The 12,525-nt window shown below is 30.9% G+C and overlaps 1 protein-coding gene across 1 annotated transcript; it reads right to left on the bottom strand.

The window, feature by feature from the left end:
• Nucleotides 1-2,351, bottom strand: LOC109363342 (pentatricopeptide repeat-containing protein At3g62890-like). The gene is made up of 2 exons (XM_019609579.1): nt 1,597-2,351; nt 1-1,422 (listed from the first exon to the last, which is right to left on the bottom strand). The coding sequence occupies exons 1-2, from the start codon at nt 2,284-2,286 to the stop codon at nt 229-231; spliced, it is 1,884 nt and encodes a 627-aa protein (XP_019465124.1). The 5' UTR covers nt 2,287-2,351; the 3' UTR covers nt 1-228.

Here is a 12,525-nt window from a genome sequence, read left to right as displayed (position 1 = left end):
ATACTTATTGTATGTAATTAAAGGAGCACATCATTGCACAAGATTATCTTTCACCCTACCTAAAATCTATCATCAACATATACCTATGCCTCGCCAACTCGACATGCGAAAGAGCTTGCCATCTTTTGAAAAACAATCCATCATGCCAATAGTAGTAACCAATCTGCGCAGGCAAATAGGGAAGTATGCATGTTGTGACTTATTTGGCATGTGTAGCACTCTCCTTATCTACCAGTAGTCTTTGCAAGAACAGACTCCATCTTTGAAGTGGTGATACCTTGTCCTGTCTCTAACTATAATTACTCGATCATAAACCTTGGAGATGAATTTTGTTGCTTGATGACAATCCCCACAAACTCTTAAGTTCTTCACAATGCGAATTGGAGTTCCAGGTGCTGTGTTCATCAACCCAAAAGAAATAGCCAACTTCTCGCTGTGTATAGACAGAGCAGTCTCTTTATCTTCCTCATCATCGATATCAAGCAAAAGTTCCCCTAATTCTGGAAAATACCCAGCATTCTTTAACCTGATCATCATCTCAGCCAAAAATGAATAAATCTCCTTACTTTGAGGGTGTGATTGACCTCCAACAAGGAATTGATGGAATACCCCCTTTAATTCAATTGAACTGCAACCAGGAACTTTTTTTCTCTCACTATTATCATTCTTCTCTCTCAGCATCCTTGCATCATTCCATCTCCCAGAAGTAGAATATATATTGCCCAATAAAACATGACACCCGATATGGTTCGGATCCATTTCTTTAATTATTTTTCCTATTCTATATCCCCGCTCCATATCTTTATAGATTCTACAAGCATTTAGTAGTGCTCCCCAAATTGCTACATCTGGAGCCATGGGCATACTAGCAATCATTTCTTCAGCCTCCTTCAAGAGGCCAGCGCGACTCAGTAGATCCACCATGCACCCGTAATGCTCTACTTCTGGGTTAATTCCATAATCACTAACCATCGATCTGAAATAGAATTTTCCCTCCTTGACCATATAGCCATGGCTACAAGCATTTAATAAAGCAACAAATGTGACTTTATTAGGAGAAACGTTTTCTGCCTTCATTTGTTCAAAGATATTCATAGCCTCAGTGGCTTTTCCATGCATTGCAAGCCCACCAATCATGGCATTCCAAGGCCAAACTCTGTGCTTCACATTGTGTTCACAGAAAACTCTTGATGCAGACTCTATCTCGCCGCACTTTGCATACATGTCAACAATGCTAGCAAGAAGCCGCTCGTTCATCTTAATCTCACCCCTGCCAATATAAACATGGATCCACTTTCCCTGATCCAATGCTACTAGATTTGAACATGCTGAAAGAGCACTTACAAGGGTATATTCATTTGGTTTGGGACCTACTTGCAACATGTTGTGGAAGAAATCCAAAGCCTCCATGAAACGACCAACCTATAGTAAGTATGAATATGAAGTAACTTTAGACAGAGATATCAACAATCATATCACATTACAAAACATATACTTCCAGTTACATACTTCTCTAGTGTCCACTTCAAATAAAACAAGACAACCATGCAGAACTTTAAAACTGTTTATTTTATGTACTTTCTTATCAAGCAATACCTGAACATAACCAGCTATTATAGTACTCCATGACACAACATCTCGCTCTTGCATTTCATCAAACACTTCCTTAGCTCGACTCATGTTACCCGATCCAACGTAGGCAGCAATCATGGTGTTCCAAGAATACAAATCTCTATATTCGATGGCCAATTCAAAGACCTTCTGGCCCTCCTCCACGAGCCCCCACTTCCCATACATACCAATCAACGCGTTCACAACAAATACATTGCTCTCCAAACCAACTTTCAGAGCATGGACCCGAACCTGCTCCCCCTCCCGGACACCCAACCCATTTCCACATGCCCCAAAAGCAAACACAAAGCTATACTGATTTGGAAGAAGATCCAAATCCTGGGTTAAAGAGCGGAAGACAACGAAGGAATCATGGCAGGAATCAGGTGACAAAGAGTGTGCCTTGATCATGGTGTTGTAGATGAACAAGTCTGGTTGGGGAATTTGATCAAACAGTTTGTGGGCATAAGCAAGTGAACCAAAGCGTGAAAAAGCAATGAGCTTTAGTACCTTGTTGCCTAAAACAAGGTGTGAGATTAAGCCATTGGTGATTAATTGTGCATGGGTTTGCTTAATTTGGTGTATTGATTTGCATGAATCAATCAGAGAGCTAAGTCTATAATAGTGATCAGAATGAAAACGTTGCTTTGTAAAGGTTGAACAGAACCGAATCATTATTTTATTATTAAACAGTGTGTGCTTGTGTTCTAATTGCACTGAATTTCAATTTGGTGAAATATTTTTCATGTTATGTTGTCGCAATGACATGAAAATGAAATTTTGAAACAGAGGTAGCTTGATATAGCTTCTTCATTTTTCTTATTGAAAGTTTGAAACTCATAACTGAATTCGGCCCATGCGTCTCATAATGGGCTGGGCTTGTTTTACCATGGGTTGGGCCAATTTTGGGCTATTTTTCTATTTTAAACTTTTAAGATTTGAATAAAAAATTATGAGAGCATTCAATTTGAGAATAAGAAAGCTTAATTTTTATCCCTCCATTTAGTTTTACACTATTAAATAGGGATAAAGATCACATGTTCTAAAAAAATTTGACCCCTATATCTCAAGCCAATAGTATTTCACCAAGTAATAAAATATAAATTATTTTTTATTTTTGTAATTTTTTGTTAATTTGTTAACACTTTTTATTGCATTGAGATACAAGTTTTGGGACATATGGTCTCTCATCATTTCATTTCATGTGACTCACATCCTAGTTTTAATACATTTATACTCTAACTTCCAAAAGTATTCTTTGAACATGCTTAAAAAACATCTACTTTATTTGATTGAATCAATAATTTGGAATTTTATTTTTCTAAACAATAACTACAATTATAAAATGACACAGGAGAAAAAATGTTTTCCCATAAAACATATACTTTTATTAAATGCAAGCCTTTATCAATTTTCACAATGCTCTCATCATTTTGTGTAAGTTTAATTTGAATCATCTAAAACTAACAACTTTTTTTGGTAATAATTCAAACTATATTATTCTCTCTTATTTTTCATCTTTTAAAATAAAAATAATATCAAATTTTCACATTTTGTTATCAAATTAATTCCCCCCCCCCGGTAATATCCTCCTTTTGCCACTTATGACTAACTTCCCACAACAATTAAATTCTGTATTTGATCAACAAAAGTAAAAAGGTCAAAGACTATGAGCTTCCTAATAAAGTATAGCCTCAACAACACTATTTTACCACGCAGCCTCTAACATGAATGTCTATTTTAACGAAATAAAGTATACAATTTTTTATTGAAATTCATCACATCTGTCCTCAACTTTCTTAAAATCTCATGCAACTTTATACACACGTATAATAAAAGTATAGAATAGATTGTGAAAAAATTAAGAGAATACTGTATGAACATGTGTGCATGAATATAAAATAGGCTAGAGTAATCTATACTAACAAAAACTGACAAGCATGATATATTGCATAAGATCCTCCAAACTATTATTAATCCTATAAAACTAAGAATCTAATCATGGTATTAGGTTGAAGTGGTCCAATGTGTATTACATGCATTTTTTGCTAAGGTAATTAAATATAACTATTGTTTTAAATTGTAGTTATAATTATAGTCATGGTAGATTTATTGCATTTTCATAAACAATATGTAAAAATATTGTTGTAATTGTAGTCGTAATGTCGTCATGGAGTCTTCCAAAACTATAATATTGTAGGGACAATTTTAATTTAAAGAGTATAATAATAAGGTTTTTTATCAATACAACAAGAAAGAAACAGAGAGAAAAGTAGAACAAAGTTTTGTAATGATCATAGACGACAAAAAATATTAGGTGAGGTAAGGTAAAATCTAGATTTGATGGATGTACTAATTTGTTCCTAGTTGAGCGTTAAGTTCTAACTACAACAACAGAAGTTCATTATTAACATGGGATTTTCATTCTCATTTTGTGTATTTTTTCCCCTTGATCTATTTAAGTGAGAGGAACAAAACATAATCAAGTGTAGCACATGCATTATCTTCTTTAAAATGTGATTTTCATAAGAATTGCATCCGTTATTGCTTTCAAAATGAGGGTATAGTTAGCTTTCAAGTGGGAATGATTATTGGTTGGTCACATTCCCCAACTAGTGTAACCCAATTGAGTACTAAAACCCCTTGTTAATATATATTTTTCTCAAATAGGGATAGACAAGTACTTCAATTCTTTATATTTTTATTAACGTTATTTTATTATACTTTTAAGGATAAATATGTTATTACATATTAAATTTTATTTGGATTTTTAAGGATTTGCCTTTCCATTAATGGAGAGAATTCATAGTCATTTTTTCTGTATTTTGAAATTGCATTCCATATTGAGAAAAATGTGTATAGTCTAATTGTGTAAGAGTTTTTCACATTATTACTACTGCATCCACCGTTTATTTTTAATCATCGTTGACTTTTAAAAAAAATCGAAATGAAGGTGCATGATACAGTATATAAATCTTTACACTATCAATGTATAAATACTATTCTCTTCCATATTCATATTTGCATCTACCTGATTTTTGGAGTCTTTCATAATGACATTGTGAATACAATTTACATATTCTCATAATTTTTTTGAGATTATGATATACACGATATGACTACAATTAATATCATAACCACAATTTATAACACTATTTCATATTATATATTTATTTAATCTTTAATTACCATCCCCCGATACCAATTATAACTCATATTTAAGTATGTATTGGTCCTTGTGTAATGTCTATTGTCTAATAATGCTATGGCCCATCCTTGATCACTTTTAATCAACATAAATTCTGAGGGTCTGTGGGTATAATAGACTAATAGTACAATGATTATTTTTATCTATTTGTTTTCCTGACTCTCTTTGAAAATTGGGGCCACTTATACAAGAGCCAATTATGCCATAGATTGGTGGGAGAAACAGTGAAGAGAGTATATGAGGAAAGAGAGAAATATTTCATGAAGAGAGGATTTATTTTGGCAAAGTGTGTAGGGTCTAGTATTAAGTGGGAGCTGCAAAAGTAACACCATATCATAGAAATTAACAATGTACTTAAAGCTAGTATGCCAGTAAAATTAACAATGTAAGTTAGTGAAAAAAATATATGTATTATAAGTTTGGTACATTGTCATTATATCTTTTATTATTTATGTTTAATTATTATTAATTTTTAAAATATATATATAAATAAATAATATATGATATATTGAATGTGTATAAAATTCGTATAGTTAATATGTAATTTGATAGTTGCATTTATTTAGTTCTTCATCTGTCATCAGTGTATATCATGTCTATTTAGTGGAGCTTGGCTTAAGCCATAGAAATAAAGGTGAGTGGGGTATAAAAGGAAATGAGGAATCAACAGGTGAGTTAATAATAATAACAAGAATAATTTCAACATCATTGTATGTGTAAAAACATAATGATTACTTGAATATTCACGATTTACATTTATTTCTATAATTTAGGGTTTTCAAAGTATACAAATAAAAAATTGTGCATCAATCAACATAATTGTTCACATAATAAGAAGATTTGGTTGTTTTCAAATGCATATTGCTTATATAGAATAATGTTAACTATTCTAGTAAGTGCAATTTTAGAGAGAAAAATGTTTTTCAAAACTAAAATTTAATCAATTCTAAATTCAGATCAACCATGTTTTCACAAAGATTGAACTGATTGGACTAAATAAAATCATGCATATTAAATATAATTGCCACAAAATTTATTTGATAGAAAAATATTATTATGTTATTATTTATTGTGTATATGACATCTCCTTCACTCTAATCCTCCACCCTAATGATCATTCCAACTTATAATTCTGTTTTTTAAAATAATTATAGGTGATACTCGAACTCACAATCTCCTATACTTCATTCCTTAAACTCTTCACTCTAACTATCATACTATCTTATTCCTATCATTGCCACACTTTAATTAACAATTTTGTATCTCAAATGGGTCTTATAGATAAACTTGAAATAAAGTTACAATAATTTTTACAAATTACTATCTTAATTAATTAGTAGGTCTAATCTTAGAGTATATCTTATGCCTAGATATATGTTCAGCCACCTCTCACTTCCTTTTGATCTATTTTTTCTATTTTGGTTTAAGGGAGACTAATAAAATACTATATGAGAGGAGTGGAGGAGGTAAAGCAATAGGAAAAGGTTGCAGACCTTTAACCCAAATATTCATATTTCATTTCTCATAGCTTAGCCAATCAAAATAACCAGAAAAAATGTTGTTTAATTGTTATCTTCGTATCAAGCTTTTAATGATCTTTTTTTACACATGAACTAAACTATTTTGCATGATATTTTATTATCCTTTCCACCATAAACGTTACTACAAATTAACATACAAATCTCTCATGTATTATAAAAAAGTAAAATATATGTCCAGAGTGATACTTTATTTCATATATGTCACTTTTTATAAGTTGATTTTATATTATCGTCATTCTTAACAAAATCTAAGTGATACTAGTGCCTTGTTAGATTTACTTGATGGAATCTAAATATTTTATTTCATATATGTCAATGTTACATGATACTACATATTTAATTTTTATATATTTTAATTTTAGAATTAGAATGTATTTGTTGTGTTCAGTATACTTTATATTATAATTTTTGTGTTTATGATAATGTTCAATTTAATATGAGAGATATGATTAATTAATATTTTTGTGTTAGTTACTTCGGTTTTTTTGTAAAAATTAAATAATATTAAGGATAAAATAGGAAGTGAAAATTATACCATGATAGAAGTTATGTCATATTTTACCTTTATATATAGTATAGATAAAGTGTTCATTTGAGTTTGGAACATTTCCAATAAATTTGAATGAAATATATGAAACAAGTTATTAAAACGAATTTTAGAAAGAAAAGTAGAAGACGTGGTTTGTGTCATTGTGTGTGGTGAAATGAGGAGTGTCCACGTGAAATTTTCACATCTTCAAATACCCTTTTAGAAGAAACAAGGTAAACAAGGAATAACCAAATAAAAAGAAAAACCTAACACAAATAGGAGCACCTAGCATAACGTAGGTGTGTTCTTTGTAAGAAAAATTCTCACGTGAATGTACTCACATGATATAAAAAGAAAGAAATTTTCTCATGTGAATGTACTCACATGAAACAAAAATAATTTAATTTATATATGTTGATTTAAGTGAAAAGAGTTTAGATCATTCAAACATGTAGTCATTGGTTTAATTAATTTCTGGATTTATTTGCATGTTAAAACAAATACTATTAGAAAGTGTTCAAGTTAGATGTCTGATGTAGCATTAATTTCTTATCTATGGGTGTTTCCTTGTTTCTTTTTCTATCGACACGTGTATAAATTTATTATGAATGTTATAAATTAAGATCCTCTCCAGTAATAAATAGTCAAAATTTAGATCCAAATTGTAGCACATGGCACCAAAAAATCTAAGAGTTCCTATTTTTTTATTACTTTTGAATTAAATAAATTAAAATATTTTGCTCATCTTACATTCTATTAGAGGATCCAGTACTAGATATGATAAATTTTATGTTTATAAAAACAAGATAGGTTAGGATTGCATATAATGTTTGTACTACTATGTCAAACACATTATGGACGATCCCTTGTGGGGTTAAGTAGGGTTAGTTGATATATGGCAAGCAAACCATTGATCTCAAATATCCCATGGTTAAGATTGTGATGGGAGATTATTTGATTAATAAATAATCATTCCCCTACGATTCACATTTTGATAGATGAAAATTTGATTAATGTGTAATTATTGTCATAATCATACAACTCAAAAACTTCAAATTTACCAAAATACTACCCCATGGTGTTCACATTAGTTACGCGAATGGCATCAAAAGGACCCAAAAAAAGTTTACACTTTAGTAGGGTTAAAAGTGGAAGCAAAATATTCTTTAGATTAAGGTCTACACTTTAGTAGGGTTAGAAGTATGAGTGAAAATGGAAACGTTAAATCACCTAGCCAAATATAATAGAACACTATTTTTCTAACTCCCTTGTGAGTATTGGCGCATATAGCACCAACGTAGTGTTGCGTACTCTCCATATTTGTCTTTGTAAGCAAAAGTATCCTTGTTGTTCACTCCCTCAATGAATAGTGATACACGAATTTTGGATACATATTACCTCATATCAAACGTAAGTGATAGACTTAATTAAAGTGTGAGTATACATAAATGATGAAAACTATATAAAAATGAGGTTAATTGAAAATTCAGAAAGTTATAATATTTTGAACAATTATAAACTTTTGGAGACAGGTAATGGCATACTTTGTTCAATAAATGATGTCATTTTGTTTTTTTTAATAGTACCAATAAATCATTCACCTTCGGTATGTTTTTATAAGAATTGAAAAAAAAGAACCATTAGGACCTAGAGTACCATCATAATACAATAAGTATCTTAGTTTGTCGGGTACCGATTCATTTTATTAAAAGAAGATGAAACAACTCCTTTCATCGCTAGATAGTTAGTATAGGTATTCCTCTCTTTCAAGATATGTTGCAGTGAGATTTCCTACTCCCTCCTCATCAAATCAGGAATGCCTAACACAATTGTTGCATAGTGGTAATGATTCAGAAAACAAATTTGAACCAATGAAATAATGTCTAGCGAATCACTGTAGCAATTAACCTTCCTGTAGCATAAAGCTCAAGTCAAATGAAGCTTGTGCCATAGTGTCATCAATTTTGCATAAAGATTATTTAAAAGACCAACTGATCTCTTGAAACATGCAATCCAAATTATCTCATTGTTTTATAAGAGGCCACCATAATTTGTAAGAGACCTAAGAGACCCTTTCCACATTAAGAGCATTGAAATCGCTACAAGGTCTAATCCATTGCATCAATCATTGTGAAACTACGTTGTGGTCATGGATGAATTATACAACCTCGATATCAATAATGATCTTGTGGATAATGTTAGTAAGATAACATATATCCTTCTTGTCATTCTCCATGTAGTAGAAATTGCAATTACATGGCCCGCCATAGAGTTGCCTAAAATTTGTTGTTTGCATTTTCTAAAGCGCCATTGAATCTGGGCAAGCTCGAAGGCAATGAAGTATTGTTTCTTCTAGAATGTTACATCTCAAACAAGTTGAGGAAACATTGTTGCACAAGCCAATCTAAGCATAATGATTGGGATGGAGTTATGACAGATTTGTCAAATGAAAAACTACATTTTCTCTAGGGCTTTAAGTTATTAAGTTATGATTTGATTCATTAATACTTGATTACGTATTTTCTCTAGGGCTTGAATAATATTATTTACCATTTCTCTTGTTCACTTTTTCTATGTTTTCAACATGCTATTAGAGTCATGATACCCATGAGGGGAGCTTAGGTTCATGATCCTTATTATAGGTAGATTTTTTGTTGTTGTTGTTATTTTCCTTAGAATATGTTCTAGCTATTATTGTCACATCTTGGCTATTTCCGCTACTATTATCATTAGATTTAACATCCTACATTGACTTGCTTATTGTAAAAATCATCCTCTTCCTAGATGGCCACCATCTCTAAATGCGAAGTGTGCATCATGTACCATGTACATATTTGAATCCAAACTAGACTCACACTCGCTAGTCATTTGATCGTTTAGTGATGACATCACTAAGTGATATCAATGTCATCATGTGTGATGTTGATGTCATTGCATAATATAAGTAATGACATGACATTTGACATACCCTTTTAGGGTTTTCTTTTGGCTCGTTAGATGAAGAAGTCTGATGAATTATGTAGCTGAATGAAAGATTATTTGACTCTTTGAATGAAGAAATATGACGAGTTCTCTCATTGAAAGATTAGAAATGGTGTGACATTTGACCCACCCTTTTTAGGGTTTTATTTGGAATGAAAGATTTGACGTGTTCTATTATCTTACAATAATGTTACCCCTGGATATTTTATGGGTTTCAAACTCAATTTGTACTAACCATAATCGAGTTTGAGAGAACATGTTAGAATTATGATTAATATTCGATTTATACTTATTTTAATTTGATCATATTTATTTGATTTCATCTAGTCATTAAGTTAGAATTTACTATATGATTAACGTCATTAATACTTGATTTTGTAGTTGTCTTATTAATAGAGCTATCATCTTATGCTCAATGACAACATATCAATAATACATTATTTCAATTTACCTTTTTCCTTTTACTCCCTTTCTTTTTTATATTCTGTATTTTCTATATTTCTAATCTGGTTTTTTAAGAGTGAAAATACTTTACCATAACACTAAGATTATCTGGTACATAAATGTAACTTCAATTCTAAAAGAAGCACAACTGTTTTAGTGGGAAGAAAAAGGAAAGAAACATTAAAAAGAAAGATTAATGATGAGGGAACATTGAAAGTATGAAGATTCTTGTAAAAAGATGGTCTTGTCCAATGCCAATCATCACACCCTCCTCTCCTGTACAAATAACCAATCTGGAATGAAAAATGAAATTATACCATATTTTCAAGGGAATGAAAAATAGAAATTAATTAAAAAGAAAAAGCTATATGAAATTTATCTTTTCCTTTTAGTTTGTTCAGCACTGAGAATTGCTTAGCATTGCCAACATGATCCACTGTCACTAACTATACCAAATTGAGTAGAAATAAAAACCAGTTATGAAATAAGCAATACAGCATCCTATACCCTACTAATGAGTCCACTCACCCCACACAGCTTTTTCATTCACATACTTTTTGCCAGACACTAATAATCCCTTTGTGAGTTGAGTTTTGAAAGTAAATGAATGAAAATTGAAAATTTTAGAACTATCTCATTAGTATACTTCATGACTATCAAACTTTTATTTTCTCATGTTCTTTAAAACTCAACTCACAAATAGATTTTAAGGAGATTCAAAAACTTCAATTATTAAGTTGATGCAGTAATCCAAATGAACAATATATCCTAGAATAATAAAATCAAATGTCATGTAGTAAAAGAGTGTTGTGAAATATAATTAAAACATTAAATATTACGTTTAAAATTATTGAGTACAAATTTGCAATATTTCCATAATATGTGTAATGTATGTATAATAAAGTCATTGATCTGTATTCACATAATACTTTAACTTTAATTAAGTGGTTAGAAATTTCCTCTTTATTACCTTATTTTTTCTAAATAAAAGTTGAATTTTATCCCATGGTAAAACTGAAATTATGTTTGTTACCAACCTAACCTACTTTAGATGCAAATTGCAATATACTGCAGACATGCCCCCTAGTTTTTTCCCTTCTTCAAAAGAAATAAAAATATTTGAGGCTAAAATCATTGCTTCAACTTTTCCCCAAGCCTTTTGAGCAATCATGTTAAGCTAAGTTGTTAATTCTACAAACTTCCAAAATTTCAACATTAAGATAAACATTGTACATAAGGCCACATTAACAAATACATCATCACAAAAAAAGTGTTTGAAATGAAAGTTGCCTATGGTTGTGGGGCATTAGCTAAGCTAAAAGAATATTAAACACTCACATAGTGAGTGAGAAAGATAGAGAGTGTTGTGGATTGATGTGAAGGAAAGCCAATTATACCTCCCTCTTGTTTGACCATGATAACCAATGTAGTATGACATGAATACCTATTCTCTTGAATTGAGATTATTCCAGTACATATATCATATGTTATCATGTGCAAATGAAAACATGCAATGTCAATTAATTTTTTAAATATTTATTATTATTATTGTTTTTGCTTCATTATCATTGACCTGTGACAACATATGAGACATGATATGGAAGAAGAGATGTTTGCTCGTCTCCCATTGTGGGCATAATCATTGTGTAGGAACAATTACACCAGGAGAAATATGGCATATTATTGTCTACTAGAAGTGCTTCTTTGGTTACAAAGATTCTTATCTTCTTCCTAGGTTTACGCAAGTCAAAACCAAGTTCTGTTTGCCACACACCATACTGCTTCAACTTCAACCATTTCCAACTCTAGCAAAAAGTAACATTCATTTTTCTGGAGCCTTCTAATTTTGTGACATTCTATAGAACATTTAGTGGCAGGAGCACACCAAATCCTAGCATTCCAATCAAATTTCTTGATAGACAAGGTTCCCATTTTTGTAATAACTAATTGTCTAATATATAAAGGTGAGAATGTTATGGTTGAATAAACCATCAAAACTACCACACTGTAGTAGATCTACAAAGTGAAACACAAGAAAAAGTAGAAGAGGACTATATTCATTGCTGAAACAAGTATCTCCATGACAAATAATATGAATTGAATTTTTTCACACACTAGCTTCTTATGGCCAATTTTATTATTCATTCCAGAAGAGCTAAAAAAATGCAGCATTTTAAGTTATAGATTAATATTACATACAAAATAACTGC

The sequence above is a fragment of the Lupinus angustifolius genome, chromosome LG13 (assembly GCF_001865875.1).
Source record: "Lupinus angustifolius cultivar Tanjil chromosome LG13, LupAngTanjil_v1.0, whole genome shotgun sequence".
NCBI lineage: Eukaryota > Viridiplantae > Streptophyta > Magnoliopsida > Fabales > Fabaceae > Lupinus > Lupinus angustifolius.
This window is presented reverse-complemented; position numbering and strand designations above follow the sequence as displayed.